Source organism: Ahaetulla prasina, chromosome 7, assembly GCF_028640845.1.
Source record: "Ahaetulla prasina isolate Xishuangbanna chromosome 7, ASM2864084v1, whole genome shotgun sequence".
NCBI lineage: Eukaryota > Metazoa > Chordata > Lepidosauria > Squamata > Colubridae > Ahaetulla > Ahaetulla prasina.
This window is the reverse complement of record NC_080545.1, coordinates 62303279-62323914: the sequence shown is the minus strand read 5'-3', so window position 1 is coordinate 62323914 and position 20636 is coordinate 62303279. Positions and strand designations below refer to the sequence as shown.

Here is a 20636-nt window from a genome sequence, read left to right as displayed (position 1 = left end):
GCAGATTTGACCCAGTTCCTCCTCACCAAAGAAAAAAAGGGTTAGTCTTTTATTCAAAATGGGTAGGAAAATTCTGAAAAGAACAGAAGGAAGAAGCTATGAATAGGCTTTTTAAAAACCTGAATGACAACTAGAGGGCAGCAAAGAAATATACAAACTGTCTTTTGTATTCTGCTATAACTCCTAAAGTTCTCTTCCAGAAAAAACACTATAATGAACAAAGCAAATTGTTCAGTTCTCAGTCTCAGCAGCTTACAAAACACTGAACACATTTAAAACATTAAAATTGTGGGAAGAAATATCCATCTGGTTCAGTTCCAGTTTGGGAGAACGACACTGGAAACATGGAGGCTGATTGGAGAAATGGTTTATTGATGAAGCAGAACCACATAGGTTTATGGTTCTGGGCAGCTGACAAAATGGAGTTGAGGTTGAGGAAGGGTTATACCTTCTTTGGGCTTTGCACTTGAGCTTCCTGTTCCTGTGTAAGAATATTCTATTGGCTGTTGTCAGATTCATATGGGGTCATATAGGGGTTATGGAGGGGTCATAGCTGGCTCTATAGGCAAAAGAAAAAATGCAAATCCTAGGTGTTTGAGCTAATTTTGTCAACCGTTTGTTTGCTGCTTATCTGAGTGAGAAAGACCTAGTCTTTCTGAACAGATTACCAAATCTGCATTTCTAAAAGCTAGCCTCAGTTTCTGCTTGGGGCAGGGAAACTGGGACTGGTTTCCGAATAGGCTGGCCCAGTCTTTCTTGATGGGCACAAAATATCTGCTGGGGATGACTGCTTTCTGTCTTCAAGAGCATATTTCTCCATTTCTCCTTTAGGGAAATATAATATTCTGCCTTTTTAATTTTCCCAAAATATTTCATTCTTCTAGGAGGGTGGGTGCTGACTTTCTACAAAATCAATAAAAATCATTATCATTATATCTGAATCGATATAAAGTCACCTCTCAATTCATAAAAGTAAGTTTTAACCTCCGTTGAAATGCTCAGTTTTGATTGCTATATGAGAAGGCAAAAATGAGATCTGGCGATTTCTATTTAATAATTAATAATTAATAATAAACTATTTAAAAGGAGTAGAACACCATGTTTCTTATTTCCTTTCTGGTTTTGAGACAAAGAGCAATAATAGAATAGAATAGAATTTTTTATTGACCAAGTGTGATTGGACACACAAGGAATTTGTCTTGGTGCATATGCTCTCAGCGTACATAAAAGAAAAGATACGTTCATCAAGAATCATAAGGTACAACACTTAATTATAGTCATAGGCTACAAATAAGCAATCAGAAAACAAACAGAATAATAGTTCTGCAATAAATACAATAGTAATATAATAAAATTAAGGAGTAATAGTATTTGTTTAAGAAAAGTGAAGCATATTGTGTTTTTTTAATCTCTTACATGTTTATGGCTATGTTCACAAATGGTTGGTCATAGAATATCTGAATAGAATAAAAACTTAATATCACTTAAATTGGAAATCTTAAGCTGCAGTTCTCAAATCACAAATTCTTTCCAGAGTGTTTAGGCATCATAGTTATAAAAGAGGATTCTATAATGCCTAAACAATGGAATTTGTGATTTGAGAACTGCAGCTTAAGAGTTCCAATTTAAATGATATTACATTTTATTAAAAAGGTAACAATTATCTATCCTACATTTGTTTAAAAGTGAGATTTATATTTCTATTTTTGTCTCTAATCTATTTTAATTGTAACTGTTAAGTACTGTGCCTTAGAATAGAATTAAACATTTATTAAAATGGAAGGTAGGAAGTCTAATGTTCAAGCATAAGAGTTGAGTGCAATTGTATGCATCTTCTTTCTGATTTTCAACGGAAAACAAACATTAAGATCACTTTGAATCTTATAGTTAGAGTGAAGTGGTATGTTTTATAGCTAGTACAGTACTCTGATTAAGATTGGTAAAATGATTGATTTTCTTTTGTATGTGACAGCAATGTTGCAGAATTCAACTGGAAATTAATTCATCATTTTTCATTTGTAAAATGGAACAAATTTTGAAATTTGTTGCAATTCCATTTTAACCTGAGATTTTTTCTTCACTAAGACAAAACTTTACTTAAAGTACATTGAATTGGCATTTAATATTATAGGTGCAAGGATTTGATATACTTTTATTGAAAAAAATTTCTAATCCCCTCTAAAGAAAAATGGTTAAACTGTAGGAATATGCTTCAAACTAAAATGGCTTCATATCTTTAAATCTTATGTAGAATGAAATTGTGCTACATTCTGAATTTGGAGTCTAGAGTTTTAAATTTCAATGAGATATACATCCTACACATTATTTACGGTATCTTTTTAATATACTGTATACAATATACAACTTTTTCCCCCTCTTACTAATTTCAGTTTTGTTAAGCAGATATTTTTACAGTTCAAATGAAATATCTCTGAGCCAAACATTGGGTATGAAATGTCTTATATTACCTTAAGTGGATGATAAGAGAGTCATTTTGATGAAACTAGGACACCATGTATTCTAGTTCCATCTTAGGTAACTAGCTAGATGACTTTGGGCAAGATGTTACTTTTGTAAGTGACTCTGGATGGCTCACAATATACTATTGCTTATCCTTTCCACCCTTCCTAACTATACTCTACTATCTTATAAACTTGTATTTGTAAAATAAAAAATAAAAAATAAATAAAAACTCTTTCCTGAAATTATAGCAACACCTTTGTAACAAGTGTATGTACTTTTTAGTTTAACAGGGCTAACTTCATTCAATTCTACTAATTTGTGTTTATTTTATATATAGTATAGTCCTGAATTCGTTAAATATGGATTTAAATTCCAGTTTGAATATTTTCAGTACAAATTTTATTTATCAATTTCAGCTTCATGGCAGAATCAGTAATCATTTCATAAACTGAATATGTTCTTAAAGGTCAATGAAGGCATCAGAAATATATTTGCCAAATCTCCCTTTAAATCTCTTATTAGAATGCAAATTATTTGTATTTCTGTAATAGAAGTGTTCTGTGTTTGAAATAAGATTAGTTTAAAAAAAAAATATCTTCCAGGCTTAGGATGCCATAAAGAACATCTTTGTATTTTTGACCATTGTTGAAAAGGTAGCTAAGTTTAACTATAAAATTTATATAGTCCTTGACTTACGGCAATTGAGGCCAAAATTTCTGTTAAGTGACTTTTGCCCCATTTTACAACTTCTTGCCACAATTGTAAAGTGAATCACAGCACTTGATAAGTTAGTAACTCGGTTGTTAAGTGAATCTGGTTGCCGATTGACTTTGCATGCCAAAAGGGTGCAAAAGGTAATCACATGACCTTGGGACATAGCAATGGTCATAAGTATGAACCAGTTGCCAAGTATCTGAATTTTGAACACCTGATCACGGGGAATGCTACAAAGCTTGTAACTGTGAAAACTGGTCATTTCACATTTTTCAGTGCCATCGTTCTTTGAACGGTCACTACACAAAGTGTTCTAAGTCGAAAACTATCTGTATTGAACGATTCACATAGTGATGATAGCTGTACATTGTCTAAGAATCCTTTCGGATATTTTCAGTACTTTTGCTGACAGAGTACTCATGCTGGGAAAGATTGAGGGCAAAAGACGACGACAGAGAATGAAGTCGCTGGATGCAGTCACTGAAGCAGTAGGCGTGAGCTTAAATAGACTCCAGAGGATGGTATAGGATAGGAAGGTAGAGGATAGGAAGGTCTGGAGGAACGTTGTCCATAGGGTTGTGATGGGTCGTACACGACTTCGCAACTAACAATAAGAGTGCTCGTGTAGAAAAGCAACTCCGGTTTTAACTTAGCGGTGCCTATGCGTATGCAATTGTCAACAGGGTGAATCGGGATTGCATTGTTCGCGCCGCAACGCTTGTGAATTCATTCAAGGTGTTGCAAGAAAGGCGCGCGAGACACAACTCCTCGCGCCCTTGTTAGAAGCCAGCAGCGGCAGCCGAGAAATGGGCGGCGCACCCACAGTCTCGCGTCTCCCTTGTCCCCGCCCCATTAAGCTCAGCCTGTCAGCTGGCTCTACTGCAACCAAGGTGGCGGCGGGGCCGGGAAGAGCGTGAGCGAAAGCGGCTGCGCTGCTTCTCTCGGGGATGGAGGAGTCCCGCGCGGGGATGGGCCAAGCAATCACCTCTCTTTGCCTTCCCTGAAGAACCGGGCGACAAGCCGAGAACCATGGCGGGCATTATCAAAAAACAGATCCTCAAGCACCTTTCCAGGTCTGTACCGTGGGCGCTTTTCCTCAGAAGGGACGGTTTTCGGTGTTCTTCCCCAGTGCTTGGCAGGACGACTCGGCAACGGAAGAAGCGGAAGGGGAGCATCCATTTTCTTCAGTCGCGAGGTTCAAAGTCCTGGGAAACGTCTGAAGGGGCCCTGCGGGGGGTGGGGTCGTTCTTCGCTCTTTTCTTGGTGGCTTTGGGAGTGCTAGAAAATACAACGCTGGTTTTGAATTCGCGGGGGCGAGAGCAATGGCGCTAGGTACCAGACAGCTGAGGGGAGTAATCCTGGGGGCGGGGAACATGCCTTTCCATAAAAGTACCCACCCGGGGCTTTTCTTGCCGCACTCTAGAAGGCCTTCGAGGCTCGTTTTGCCGGTGCAGAGAGGAGGTCGAGGTAAAGCTTGGTTGCCCGAGTTATGTCTCCGTAACCTGCCAGTGCGACGGGGCGCCGCAGTTGAACAGCTTGTCCCTAGAACAGTGTGGATCCAGGAAAGTGCACGGGGGAGAGTGGGTGGATCGTTAATTATACTTGACACGTTGTCCGTAGGAGGAGCGAGCGGCGGCTTAGCTGATGTCACCGTGAATATTGTCTTTTAATGCCAGATTATGTTGAGATGACCGCTAGCTACCCTGCTGGAAAACGCGTTGCCTGCTAAGGGTTGTGATTCAGCACTGCGCTCCCTCCCTGCTCCCTTAGTTGTAGCTGAAAGGAGGAGAATTGCTGAGCAGTTTTTATAAATCTTTAAAGCTGGCTAGGCGTTTGAAGCAGTGATGTTTGTTTATTAGATTTATGTGCCGTCCATCTCAGTGTAGCGGTTAACTGAACAATGCTTCTTTACGGTAGTATAACGCGGTACAGAGGTGGGCATGATAGTGAGTGAGGTAATTTGATGGTGCTTTTCGAAATGCTAGGAATAGTGGGAGAGGGATGTACAATTATATATCTATTTCTGCCAAACTAAATAAATTTATTAATAAGAACTAAGTATTTTTACATTTGGTCAAGTGGTTTGTACTCGTGTCTTGGTTTGGTTTTTACAACAATTTCGTGACTTAAAAACTAAAGGTACAAGTTTGGAATATGCTGTTGGTTTAGAATAGAATCCTGTATATCTGCTTAAAAATAAACCTCATGGAATTCAGGGGGACTCTTCATTAATAGAAAGAATAGCTGGTAAAATTAGAGAAAACTGAGGAATGAGTGTGTGGCATAACACGGGAACAATAGTCTATTTTACTGACAATAGTGAAATTATATATTGATAGCCAGTCAATATTTTAATTGGTTCATATAAACTGAACATCCCAAGAAAATAAGTAGTTATTTGATTGACAGTTTTTCCTGAATGCATCAGCTTTTTGATAAAGCAAAGTGAAATATCAATAAAAATTATATAAACAATAATAGTCATGATTATTTCCTAAGCATACATGCCTTTGTTAGACTGAAGCAATTCCAAGATGATTATGAATTATGGGTTTTCTCTTGGTGTATTGTACACCCAAAGACACGTAGAAAAAATAAATGCATTGTCCCTATTAAATTATTTTCAACTTAAACTTTTAAAATGAAGTTCTTTTAAAACTAATCCAAAACAACAGTATTTTAAGAAGCATTTTTAATAAAAAGAAAATACTGAAAATTTGAAATAATTATATATAATTATGAAGAAGCTATTTTTTTTACTGTGTTTAAGACAAAACTGTTTAAAATATTTGGCTTCTGTGTTTGTTTCAAATATTTCTTTATGTCGTATACTTCATTGTCTTTGTCATTCTGACTATCTTAGACTAGATCATATGAATTTAGTGGAGAATTCTGCATGATCCAAGGAACTGGATGTGATTATTTTTGTTCATTCTGTTTTTTTTCCTATGAACAATTATTTAAATAATAAAGTGTACACTATTGTAATGTTTTATGTTGCTTTACTGGCATGCAGGTTAAATGATGACTCTTAATAAAAAGTAATCTCTGTTCTTATGCTAAGGGTTATGCAGATACTCTTACGTCATGATTTCCATAGTGAAATCAGGCAGTCCCAAAAATGGCATGACTACTGACTTTTAGGTTTCAAGGCAGTTATGGGAATTGTCATAAATTTACTTGACTCATAATAAGGTCAAAATGTCAGCTCCCCACACAACACACTCAGTACTCTTTCACTTAGAGTTAGCCTAACTATTCCCAGCTTCAAAATCTCTTAATATTCAAGAATGATATCTAACTTGGCATTTTTTGAGTTAAATTCTCAAGCACGCCTTATTTCTCCCATTTTCACACTGATTCTCTTGTGCAGAATTCTGTAGTTTATGTGGCATTTAATTTTAAAATGGAATTATTTTAATCTTTTCCATCAACATGCTCTACTTAAAAGTGTAACAGTACAAATACTTATCTGCTCAACTATAACAAAGACATTCTATGGTAAATTATTTTAATCCATTGTCATCTACTTAGAATCACATTTGACATGAAGATTTGCAGTGATGGCCCCAGTTAAAAGAAAAGACAAGCATGCTCTTAAGTGACTGAATATAATTAAACTATTATTGAATTTCCCAAATTACTGTTCTGCAACTGTTCAAAACAGAAAAATGAAGAACTGAGAGGACTCATATAAAGATCTATGGAAGATGTTTATGTTTGATAATGTAAAATGAATGTTTTAACACTTTGGAAGCATTTGTTATTCCGTGATTAAGAATTTTTATTATTTTTATCTACTTAGATGTTGACAGAAGATCTGATAACGTTTAATTCAGAAAGTGCTTTTTGTTCAAATAGCCCACTTGAATTACTGTAGCTTATTTTATTTTGACCAATATAGCATACAACCACATGCTATTTCTGAGTAAGCAGCATTATGCAAAATGTAGACAATGAGTGATAAGTAGTGAGCAGAAGAAATTAAAGATGGGAATTAAAAGAAAAGGAAATTTAACTCAATATAGTTTCATGCAACACTGTTCACCATATCTGTTAATACTTTCTATCCTTGCAACACTAGTTTTCACCATTCCTTCACTCATTCATGCAATTTTTTCGTTCATTAAACTTCTTAATTTGCTCATCGAAAAAATCACATCAGTTCCATTCAAACATGAGCCATGGTGGCACAATGGTTAGAATTCAATATTGCAGGCTAATGCTGCTGACTGATGTCTTCCAGCAGTTCGGCAGTTCATTTCTCACTGGCTTAAGGTTGACTCAGCCTTCCATACTTTCAAGGTCGGTAAAATCAGGACCCAGATTGTTGGGGGCAATATACTGACTCTGTACCAATAGCAGTTAGCACTTAGTTTTATATACTGTTTCACAATGCTTTACAGCCCTCTCTAAGCGGTTTTACAGAGTCAGCATATTGCCCCCAACAATCTGAGTCCTCATTTTACTGACCTCAGAAGGATGGAAGGCTGAGTCAACCTTGAGCCAGTGAGACTTAAACTGCTGGAAACTGGAAGTCATCAGAAGTAGCTTGCAGTACTGCATTCTAACCTCTGCACCACCATGGCTCAGTAAACTGCTTAAAGAGGGTTGTAAAGCACTGTGAAGTGGTATATAAGTTTAAGTGCTATTGCTATTGCTATCTCTGACTTCAGATTTCTGTCTATTCTTTTTCAGATATTTGTTTTATTATTTGATATTCATTCATTGTTTGTAATAAAATAATTAAAGGATTTTTCATGTGCAACAAAAAATAATGAATTAGTTGAAATGGGTTTTGAAATGTATATCTATTTAAAATGCTAAAGTAAATGTTTAATAATCATATTTTCAATACTTTTTCAGAACACTTATTTATAGTATTTGCTTGTTTGTTTGTTTACATGAATTTTCAGTTCTGTAAATTATTTAGGGAAGTAAATTTGGTGTCTATGTTTATTTTTAGATTCACCAAAAATCTATCACCTGATAAAATCAACTTGAGCACATTGAAAGGTGAAGGTCAGGTAACCAATATAGAGCTTGATGAAGAAGTACTTCAGAATATGCTAGACCTTCCCACTTGGCTTGCCATCAACAAAGTATTTTGTAATAAAGCTTCTATTAGGGTGAGTAAATTATTGTTCCAGTTAAGGAATTTGGACAATTTTTATTCATGTTGCTCTTAAAATACTTTGAATCCTGTATTTGAAATGATTTTAAATCTATTTTAAGCTCAGTAGGCTGTAATAAATGAAACTATTTTTGAAGCTTTCAATTTTGAGGTAAAGTCCAGGATTCTTTCAAAAGAATCAAACTACATTCTTTCTACTTTTATTACATTTTTCTTCTTCTGTCTTTCTCTGGTAGCTTTTTATCTGCCATTTCCTTTTAAAATGAAGTTCTTTTAAAACTAATCCAAAACAACAGTATTTTAAGAAGCATTTTTAATAAAAAGAAAACACTGAAAATTTGAAATAATTATATATAATTATGAAGAAGCTATTTTTTTTACTGTGTTTAAGACAAAACTGTTTAAAATATTTGGCTTCTGTGTTTGTTTCAAATATTTCTTTATGTCGTATACTTCATTGTCTTTGTCATTCTGACTATCTTAGACTAGATCATATGAATTTAGTGGAGAATTCTGCATGATCCAAGGAACTGGATGTGATTATTTTTGTTCATTCTGTTTTTTTTCCTATGAACAATTATTTAAATAATAAAGTGTACACTATTGTAATGTTTTATGTTGCTTTACTGGCATGCAGGTTAAATGATGACTCTTAATAAAAAGTAATCTCTGTTCTTATGCTAAGGGTTATGCAGATACTCTTACGTCATGATTTCCATAGTGAAATCAGGCAGTCCCAAAAATGGCATGACTACTGACTTTTAGGTTTCAAGGCAGTTATGGGAATTGTCATAAATTTACTTGACTCATAATAAGGTCAAAATGTCAGCTCCCCACACAACACACTCAGTACTCTTTCACTTAGAGTTAGCCTAACTATTCCCAGCTTCAAAATCTCTTAATATTCAAGAATGATATCTAACTTGGCATTTTTTGAGTTAAATTCTCAAGCACGCCTTATTTCTCCCATTTTCACACTGATTCTCTTGTGCAGAATTCTGTAGTTTATGTGGCATTTAATTTTAAAATGAAGTTCTTTTAAAACTAATCCAAAACAACAGTATTTTAAGAAGCATTTTTAATAAAAAGAAAACACTGAAAATTTGAAATAATTATATATAATTATGAAGAAGCTATTTTTTTTACTGTGTTTAAGACAAAACTGTTTAAAATATTTGGCTTCTGTGTTTGTTTCAAATATTTCTTTATGTCGTATACTTCATTGTCTTTGTCATTCTGACTATCTTAGACTAGATCATATGAATTTAGTGGAGAATTCTGCATGATCCAAGGAACTGGATGTGATTATTTTTGTTCATTCTGTTTTTTTTCCTATGAACAATTATTTAAATAATAAAGTGTACACTATTGTAATGTTTTATGTTGCTTTACTGGCATGCAGGTTAAATGATGACTCTTAATAAAAAGTAATCTCTGTTCTTATGCTAAGGGTTATGCAGATACTCTTACGTCATGATTTCCATAGTGAAATCAGGCAGTCCCAAAAATGGCATGACTACTGACTTTTAGGTTTCAAGGCAGTTATGGGAATTGTCATAAATTTACTTGACTCATAATAAGGTCAAAATGTCAGCTCCCCACACAACACACTCAGTACTCTTTCACTTAGAGTTAGCCTAACTATTCCCAGCTTCAAAATCTCTTAATATTCAAGAATGATATCTAACTTGGCATTTTTTGAGTTAAATTCTCAAGCACGCCTTATTTCTCCCATTTTCACACTGATTCTCTTGTGCAGAATTCTGTAGTTTATGTGGCATTTAATTTTAAAATGGAATTATTTTAATCTTTTCCATCAACATGCTCTACTTAAAAGTATAACATTACAAATACTTATCTGCTCAACTATAACAAAGACATTCTATGGTAAATTATTTTAATCCATTGTCATCTATTTAGAATCACATTTGACATGAAGATTTGCAGTGATGGCCCCAGTTAAAAGAAAAGACAAGCATGCTCTTAAGTGACTGAATATAACTAAACTATTATTGAATTTCCCAAATTACTGTTCTGCAACTGTTCAAAACAGAAAAATGAAGATCTATGGAAAGATGTTTATCTATATAAAGATCTATGGAAGATGTTTATGTTTGATAATGTAAAATGAATGTTTTAACACTTTGGAAGCATTTGTCATTCAGTGATTAAGAATTTTTATTATTTTTATCTATTTAGATGTTGACAGAAGATCTGATAACGTTTAATTCAGAAAGTGCTTTTTGTTCAAATAGCCCACTTGAATTACTGTAGTTTATTTTCTTTTGGCCAATATAGCATACAACCACATGCTATTTCTGAGTAAGCAGCATTATGCAAAATGTAGACAATGAGTGATAAGTAGTGAGCAGAAGAAATTAAAGATGGGAATTAAAAGAAAAGGAAATTTAACTCAATATAGTTTCATGCAACACTGTTCACCATATCTGTTAATACTTTCTATCCTTGCAACACTAGTTTTCACCATTCCTTCACTCATTCATGCATTTTTTTCGTTCATTAAACTTCTTAATTTGCTCATCGAAAAAATCACATCAGTTCCATTCAAACATGAGCCATGGTGGCACAATGGTTAGAATTCAATATTGCAGGCTAATGCTGCTGACTGATGTCTTCCAGCAGTTCGGCAGTTCATTTCTCACTGGCTTAAGGTTGACTCAGCCTTCCATACTTTCAAGGTCGGTAAAATCAGGACCCAGATTGTTGGGGGCAATATACTGACTCTGTACCAATAGCAGTTAGCACTTAGTTTTATATACCGTTTCACAATGCTTTACAGCCCTCTCTAAGCGGTTTTACAGAGTCAGCATATTGCCCCCAACAATCTGAGTCCTCATTTTACTGACCTCAGAAGGATGGAAGGCTGAGTCAACCTTGAGCCAGTGAGACTTAAACTGCCAAACTGCTGGAAACTGGAAGTCAGCAGAAGTAGCTTGCAGTACTGCATTCTAACCTCTGCACCACCATGGCTCAGTAAACTGCTTAAAGAGGGTTGTAAAGCACTGTGAAGTGGTATATAAGTTTAAGTGCTATTGCTATTGCTATCTCTGACTTCAGATTTCTGTCTATTCTTTTTCAGATATTTGTTTTATTATTTGATATTCATTCATTGTTTGTAATAAAATAATTAAAGGATTTTTCATGTGCAACAAAAAATAATGAATTAATTGAAATGGGTTTTGAAATGTATATCTATTTAAAATGCTAAAGTAAATGTTTAATAATCATATTTTCAATACTTTTTCAGAACACTTATTTATAGTATTTGCTTGTTTGTTTGTTTACATGAATTTTCAGTTCTGTAAATTATTTAGGGAAGTAAATTTGGTGTCTATGTCTATTTTTAGATTCACCAAAAATCTATCACCTGATAAAATCAACTTGAGCACATTGAAAGGTGAAGGTCAGGTAACCAATATAGAGCTTGATGAAGAAGTACTTCAGAATATGCTAGACCTTCCCACTTGGCTTGCCATCAACAAAGTATTTTGTAATAAAGCTTCTATTAGGGTGAGTAAATTACTGTTCCAGTTAAGGAATTTGGACAATTTTTATTCATGTTGCTCTTAAAATACTTTGAATCCTGTATTTGAAATGATTTTAAATCTATTTTAAGCTCAGTAGCTTAAAATAAATAAATGAAACTATTTTTGAAGCTTTCAATTTTGAGGTAAAGTCCAGGATTCTTTCAAAAGAATCAAACTACATTCTTTCTACTTTTATTACATTTTTCTTCTTCTTTCTTTCTCTGGTAGCTTTTTATCTGCCATTTCCTTTCTCTGTCACTCAATAGATCCACCATAGACACCAAACATTTATAGAAGGAGGGCATTTAGGGACTGGAAAATGAACTATGTAATAATAGAGATACTATTGCATAGAATAAAATGAAATCCATTTTGGTCTAGTACAGGGTTCCCCAACCTCCCGGTTGCGGCCCACTGCTGGACCACAGCCCATTCAGAACTGGTGTTACAGTTTATTTGAAGAAAGAGCTATCTCTCCTGATAGATTTTTGAATCCATTTCCCCTCACAGATCCATGAATAATATGAATATCAGCAGGTATGAAACCCCAGAAATTAGCTAAAGAGGAGTTTTCCCTATTTTGTCTGTATAGAATATGTTGTTCCCAGAGATCAGATTCCTTCCTCCCTCCCTCCCTCCCTTTGGATTTTATCCTGAAAAATGATAGAGATAATTTGATTTTGTTTTTATTGATGCAGACAAAATTATATATTCCTTTTATCTCATTTTCTTTCTTTTCTGGAGGGAAAGTTCATTACTGCTTAAAATACTTTCTCTTGTATTTGTTTTCCATTACAGATACCATGGACAAAATTGAAAACACATCCAATCTGTTTGGTGAGTTTTGAATACAGCTACTTCCTTGTGATTTTTAAAGTAATATATATATATCTTATCATTTTCTAGAAGTCACAAAAATAATTGAAAGAAAATTCGTGTTACAATAGCATTCATGACCATTCATTCAGCAACTGTTCAAAGTTAACAGTGGTGCTGAATAAATGGTGGTTATGACTGGTCCTCACAAATCTGACTGTCTCAGCACCCCCACCATTTGTGATCTTCCTGACCAGCCTCCCCAGAAAGGTAATGAGGAAGCCAATAGGGAAGGTTGTAAGTCGATGAGCTTAGTGTCCCCCACCCATGCACCCTCATCCAGTCTCTCCTTTCATGCTACACTGGCCACTTGCGCACAGTTATGTACCTTTCCACCCCTTCATACCCATGTGCATCTCCTCAGACCTTGCTATACCTTGCTTGCATACACACACACACACACACACACAAGGAACTTCACCCTGCTTCTCTTGCAACTTCACTCACCATCATGCACCCGAATGCACTCTCCCCAGCCCTCCTTGCATCTCCCTCACATCCTTTGCACGCTTGCACATTCCTGTGCACCCTCCGTAAGCCTTTCCTCATCTCCCTCACACTTTTGCACACCCACCACAAGCCTTGTTACATTGTCCCTGTAGCAAGGGACAGTTACTCAATTATTGTTGTAAATTGAGGACTGCCTATATAATTACACTAAGAAGGGAATTGTGGTCAAAACAGCTGAATAATCGCAATACAGATAGTCTTTATCATACAACCACGATTGGGACTGGAATTTCTGTCATGAAGGGATATGATTGTAAAATGCAACTACATTGCTTAGTGATGGTAATGCAATTGCAGTTGCCACCATTAATTAAATCCCACAGTATTAGATGGAGCAACTTCCTTCTGGAATTCCACAACCAATTCAGTGGGGAAGCTGGCAAGAAATTGCAAATCCCAGGTGTTTTACAAGCAGCCTGACAAGCAGCTAAGTGGCTGCTGCTGAGTGGGGAAAAGTGCAACAGGTTGCATGAGGGTGTAAGACTGGCACAGCAAAGTTCAGGAAAGGCGCATAGGGATATAAAGGTGTGTGTGATGGTGTGAGGGAGGGTAATGGAGAGTGCATAAAGAATATGCGAGTGCCTAGTTTGGCATGAGTGCAGAGAGGTCTGGAGAGGGTGTGCAGGCTGAGGAGACTTACACAGCAATTTGTAACCTTCCCTGCTGGTTTTCCCACTGACTTTGCATGTGGGAGGCCAGATAAATTTTACATGAAGCTTCTCCTTTAGGATTTAAAATCACTTATTAATGCATGCAGTAACTAATTTTTCTGTTGCTGAGATGAAAGTAAAACATAATTGGTTGAAGGCATTAATAAATGGTTGTTTTAAATACTACTTTTGGTTTGATATATGTTACATGTTAACTTATAAATTGTTAGAGTGTTTATATATATGTGTGTGTGTGCGCACACACACACACACACACACACACACACACATATATAAATTATCAAGATCATCATGGGGGTACTAGAATGGCTGTAATTCCCAGGACTGGTTATAACCATCATTTGCTCAGAAATTATAAAAGTATATCTTTGCATTTGCAAATTTCTCCTTTTAGCTTGCTTCTCATTCACCTGTGGTATTTGATAATATTTGAGTTCTTCAATTTTAAGAGAGCCTAAGTGTTTGGGGAGGGTTTCTTTTTAAACTATAGTCTGATAAATGGCTAGGTATTGCCTATTGCAATATTCTTTCTTAAAAATTAGCTTAATGTAGTCTTACCACAGTATAGCTGCCAGATTGATGAAGAGGTTGACTGTACTTAGTAGACTTAAAGTGTATGTTATGACAGACTCTCAGTGGCTATATGCTGAATTAGGCTTTATTTAAGACGAACAATATAACACTATTTTGTTCATGGATATTACCATTTTATGAATTTTTAGAAGCCCAACTTTGTACCTGGTATTACTATCAGAAATAAATTATTACCATTGTGTGTTTTAGTGTTTCCATTCTGTATGGCGTTGGCTGCATAGATGACATGCATGGAATGCAGTTTGAAACATATTTCAACTGTGGCTATTGAGCATTTCTTTAACAAATTTAATTTAACTGGTTAGTTTGCATACAATTATTAAAAACCTAGCAAATTACTATTATAGATGGGCATAATATTGTATAAAAATTGCATGTTCATGATAACCAAGTTGAACAATTGCTGTAATTAGGTTTCTTTCTTAAAAATCTATTAGGTACAGTATTACATTTTTCTTGACAACCTGCATTATTTAGAGAGTTTTATGATATAAAATTTACCCAGCCATTATACATAAATAGATTAGGTAAATTGATTAAAAAATCAAAACAATTCAATTGTTATTTTTTTCCTGTATTTCTCAGTCATTGGATAAAGTAATAATGGAAATGAGTACATGTGACGAACCCCGTGCCCCTAATGGACCATCACCTATAGCAACTGCATCAGGACAAAGGTAAATTAAAGGCTGCATCAAAATTAACTAAGAAAAGATCAAAAGCCAGATACACATGCAATTGTAAGTGTTCTTGATGTGATTTTTACACATGAAGAAATCTCCAGGGTGAAGATATTGTTGTCCTCTGAGAATAGTAAATATTTTTACTAGGTATCAGAACCATAAGGTATTTGAAAACCAATTTGTATAGAATGACTGAAAGGACTGGGTATGGTTAGCTTGTGAAAGAGAAGACTGGGGGATATGATAGCAAGAGAAGACAGATTTATTCTCTGAAATAGAGTCATACCTTGGTACTTGACTATTTTAAAACTCGTAGAATTTGGTAGTCAACTCATTTTGATGCAAATATTTTGTCCCAGTACTTATCGTTCATTTGGTACTTGATGCATAAGCTAGAACTTGTTGCTGTTGCTGCCTTGTTACTTGCTACTCTTTCCAGATGAAAAAAAGGGTTGCATGTTAACTCGTGGTTTGTTTGGTACTTATAGTTTTTAGTACTTATCACACCTCCTGAAACCAATTAATGATGAGTACTGAGGTACCACTGTAGAGAGGGATAAAACCAAACTAAGACTGGAATTGAAAGATTCAGGCTGAATATTATGAGGAATTTCCTTACAGTAAGATCTTAACGGGTGGAATAATCTTCTCAAAGCAGAAGTAGAGTAGTAGTGTTCTGCAGATCTAAGGGGGAAAAGTGCTGTAGAGAGTTTAACAGTATGCATGTAGCACCTGTCTGCATTCCTTGATCCAAGCATATATTGTCCTTAGTTCACTCAGCAGCTATTAAATATAGCCATGTGTAATTGGGGAAAAAACACTGTTGCTTTAAGGATGGTAGACAGATGGTATGTAAATAGGCCTATAAATTCCCAAGCATCCTTTTGTTTTTTAACCTAAATGGAAGCCTGATCTTAGTATATGTCTTATTGTTGCAGTTTTCAAATGGGAACTTGATGGCAGCGTATCAGAGATAATTTAGATCATTCTAAGCAATGGCTGTAGTTTATTTAAAATTCTGGTACAGGTAATTCAATTTACAACAGTTCATTTAGTGACTGTTCAAAGTTACAACAGCATTGAAGAAAGTGACACAACCATTGCAGCATCCCCATGGTCACATGATCAAAATTCTAACAATTTGCAACTGACTTATATTTATAACAGTTGCAGTTCCTGGGGTCATGTGATCATCTTTTGCGGCCTTCTGACAAGCAAAGCCAATGGGGAAGCCACATTCACTTAACAACTGTGTTACCAACTTAGCAACTGCATTGATTCACTTAACAGCTGTGGCAAGAAAAATCATAAAATTGGGCAAAATTCACTACACAAATGTTTCACTTAGCAACAGAAATGTTGGGCTCAATGTGGTGGTAAGTCGAGGACTATCTGTATTTGAAACCCACACATCTAAAGTTTGGGAAGATTGGGAAACACTGTTCTGTAGGACTGCTAAACTGAACAAGGAGTTAAACTGGATAACCTTTAAGGTTCTTTCCAATTTATACATGGCTTCTCTATATCCTTGATTACTTTGATCAATATAAAATGTCTGTCACCAACTGTGGCAGTGGTTATGTCTTCTGTTATTTGAACTTCTTACGTTGCTCTAAAGTATATAATCTTATTGATCCAGGAAATCAAAAATATAAACTGCCTTTATACAGCAGGCAATGAAAAATCCTTGTACTGTTCTAGCATAATATTTCCATGAAACACAAGAAAATGCAATTCACTGTTTTAGTTATTGGACTCCTTTGAATTGGATTTTTTTTTAGCAATCTTGAATCTGTGCTGAATTTTGTGAGGATCTGAACTCTTATCTACATCAGTACATATATTGTCTTCATTTTGACCAATTGCTAAATGTTTCATTCATATACACTAAAGTCTAATTTAAATCCCTGCATTTTATTTTGGCAGTGAATATGGTTTTGCTGAGAAAGTTGTAGAAGGCATATCTGTTTCTGTAAACTCCATTATAATCAGAATTGGAGCAAAAGCTTTTAATGCTTCATTTGAACTTTCTCAGTTGAGAATATATAGTGTAAATGCAAAGTGGGAACATGATGATCTAAGATTTACTCGATTACAAGAATCACAGCGTGGAGAGGTAAATCTTATTTTTCTTCTTTCCCCTCATGTACAATAAGACTTTATTTTTCACCTATCTATTTCACACATAGAAAAATAATTGTAGCAGAATCCAATTTCTTTATTTAGTATTATATAAATACTAGCATTTAAATAATGTCTTTTTAGTTTTGTTTAGCAGCTGTACGTTATCGTAATTGACTTCTGGGATTGTTTAGGATTTGCCAGTTAGCCTATAACCCTGGTATTCCTGGTGACCTCCCTTTCAGCCCTTCTTAGCTTGTGAGCCTAACCAAGATTGATCAGCATTTTATATGGTTATTTTGATATTGAAATTATTTTGTAGTGGCTAACCATTTTAAGTCACTTGCTTCCATTTATATATGAGCATAGCTTTGAATCATACACTTGCTACTAATTCAATTATCTCACGCCATTTGCAATTTGTGAAAAAACTTCTCATGTGGTTACAACATAATTAAGCTGTTCAAATTCCTGATTCAAGAGAGGACTATCATTTCTTGGTTTAAGAAATACTTTGCTTGTGAAAGCCTTTAATGGGCGTCAACAAGTATGTAGGAAACAAAATAAGTTGTAACAGGAATCTCAGTGTCATAGAAATCAGGACTATAGAGCATCTAAATGTCTACATATAATATCCTCCATGGGTGACATTTAGGGAAATTTGTTGATATTCTGGAGAAAATAGTAAACATGAAGAATGAATCTTTTGCAGCAAATCCAGGAGCCCAATTTTTGGAGTCAGTGGGCTCATTTAGATTTGGAGCAGATTAAGGATACTCCTAGAAGGTCATTGTGATGGTAAAACCATTCATCAAAGAAACTAAATGCAGTCCTCCACAAGAAACTTTGATCACAAGGCCAAAATGCCAAAAACAAACAAACAAACAACTAAATTCAAGTTCTAAATAGTTTTAAAGGAGAAAATGGGAACAACCTATTCCTGGAACATTTCAAAATCTATTTCCTATCCTCATCCTTAACATTTCCATTAAAAAAATGGGATGAAAATAATTGAGCCATTCCATTTCCAGGGACATTGCCGTGCCATTTCAGCTCTGATTATGTGTAGTGTCCATTTGGGTGTGTAAAGTTTTGTGTTGCCATTTTTGTTCAGGTGCATGCCCAGTCTTTTGATTAGGATGAGTTACAAAGACAGTTAAATAAACATACAAATTCTAGGTTTTCAGAAGGTGAGGACGCTGAGTTGCAGCTCCTATACCATCAAACATTGGTTATCATGATTTATCAGAATTCACCATTTTATTTTCTAAGATTTTCTGGGATATATGTGGGTTCCAGAGGCATTGCTGGAAATCCAGGTTATGCTGGAGATTACTGGATTGCTTTGAAACTTTGATTTCTGCTTTTGATAAAACAATGTTAAAAAGGATGGGCCAATTTTCTTGTCAGGGGGCCAAAGGCTATGTCAGCAGCACATTATTACTTTTGGTGCCACTGTGGGAACATACTATACATTTAAATCCTCACATAAATTATTTTATTGAAAAAAATTAGGCTTAAGCATCTGGAATTGCATTTTTCAGATATATGCTGTTATAATCATAGATTTAAAAAAATTGGTAATGTCTAGTCTGAACTTATTTTCTTGCAGTATTTACAAACTGATTCTGGTCCTGCTTTCTGGGGCAATAGCAAATAAGCCTGCTCCCTGTTTTTTGTAACAACCTTCCAGAGTACAGTTCTACTATATCTCCCTCAATTATTTTCTACAGGTTAAATAGACCCAGATCAGTCTCACAGGGCTCGGTTATCATCTTCCTATCCCTCTTCTGACTGTGCTTGAGTATGGCACTGTACTTTTTGAATTCTGGTGCCCAGAACTGGACACAGTATTCCCAATAACCTTTGACTAGAACAGAATAGAATGGATTATTACTTCCCATGATCTGTGGAGTTATTGGTGTTCTCTGAGCTCTCCCATGACCTAGACTCTTGTTTTGCATAGTTTTGCATCCTTTCAAGCTCAAATGAAGCCAATAATGAACACTCTTTGGGTGCAGTTTTTCAGCTGATGCTGAGTTCATGCATCAGTGGTACCTTTTAGCCCATATTTTATAATTTATTAAGGAGAAAGTGTTGAAGGATTACATTTAAGGCTTTGCTAAGGTCTGGGTATATTAAATCTCTGTTATTTCTGTGATCTACTAAGCTAATAATTCTGTCAAAGGAGATATGGTTAATCTGGCATGATTTGTTTGTGGCAAACAGATGCTGGTTCCTCCTAAATGCCGCTTACCTGCCTACAAATAGTCTGATCAACAAGTTATTCAAGGATGGCTCCTACTATAGATATCAAACTGAGAAATGTCCTACATCCTTTTCCTTCAGTTCTACAGGAATTTTCAAAGATTAATGAGAGTAGTTCTATGATATCTTCTGCTAGTGTGGAGGAATATAGAGCTGACCTTGAGGATAGAGAAGAAATGAGCCAGCTGTTGGGGAAGGGGGGGATGACTTTCAAAAAAAATTACACAATCCAGAAAAAGAGGAAAGCTGAGAAAGAAACTGAAAATTTATTTATCCATCCATCCAATTTCTATAGCTCACCCAACTCAACCAGTGACTCATGGGAATTGTTTTTATTTTATTTGGCAAAGATGGCGAAGTGACAAATGTGAATGGCTTTAACGATTTTATTATTCTATACTAAGATTGTTCCTGGTGTGATTGTTTCATGATCTTATTTATTTGAAGGGCTGTCAGCTAGTCCCTTCAGCACCACACAGTGTAATCTACCTCACACAGTAGACCTGAATTCCTTTAAGTTAGTTAAGTTGTCATTTACTGTATTTTGACATATGGATAAACAGTGAGTTTGCATGTTTGCAGATTATATTATTCATCTTAATGAAATTAAAAGTGATTATGAAGAGCTTTGGAACAATTTCTTTAAACTTTAGTAAGCACAAAATAATACATTTTGGTGCAAATTTCACATATAGATTGATGGGATCAGAATTGTCTGAAATTAACCAAGAATAATGGATAATTTAGACAAAATGGTGACTTGGCAACTATGAAAAAGTCAAAAGAGGTAATAGGAATTTTGTGAAAAAGACTGAAAGTAAAACTGCCAATAGGCACAGTTTTACACAACAGATCAAGATTAGTTAATGAAGTTGTTTGGGATTTATAAAGATTAAAGAAAATATTTCTTCACTTGGTATATAATTAACCTGTGAAATTCATTACCACAATTTGTGATAATAGTTAAGATGGTTTTAAAAACTGGTTGGACAAGTTTCTCCTTGTTGAACAAAATTTGATGCTGAGTGGTAGAATGCTTCCAGTTACAAGAATA

The 20636-nt window shown here is 35.1% G+C and overlaps 1 protein-coding gene and 1 long non-coding RNA gene across 5 annotated transcripts in view; one reads left to right on the top strand and one right to left on the bottom strand.

Moving 5' to 3' along the window:
• Positions 1-3049: 3049 nt before the first annotated feature.
• On the bottom strand, positions 3050-4766 carry LOC131202066 (uncharacterized). Its single transcript, XR_009156052.1, has 2 exons — positions 4575-4766; positions 3050-4455 (listed from the first exon to the last, which is right to left on the bottom strand). It is a non-coding gene; the product is annotated as an uncharacterized LOC131202066 (long non-coding RNA).
• BLTP3B (bridge-like lipid transfer protein family member 3B) overlaps positions 4117-20636 on the top strand; it is a 59868-nt gene continuing 43348 nt past the window's right edge. For 2 of the 4 annotated variants that reach the window (XM_058190585.1, XM_058190584.1), the window contains exons 1-4: positions 11679-11842; positions 12658-12696; positions 15096-15187; positions 17120-17309. In XM_058190585.1, the coding sequence (XP_058046568.1) occupies positions 11780-11842; positions 12658-12696; positions 15096-15187; positions 17120-17309 (384 nt within the window). In that variant the 5' untranslated portion in view covers positions 11679-11779. Of the gene's footprint in view, positions 4251-8143; positions 8307-11678; positions 11843-12657; positions 12697-15095; positions 15188-17119; positions 17310-20636 lie in introns of those variants that run through there. The other 2 variants (XM_058190587.1, XM_058190586.1) reach the window with 2 other exon arrangements.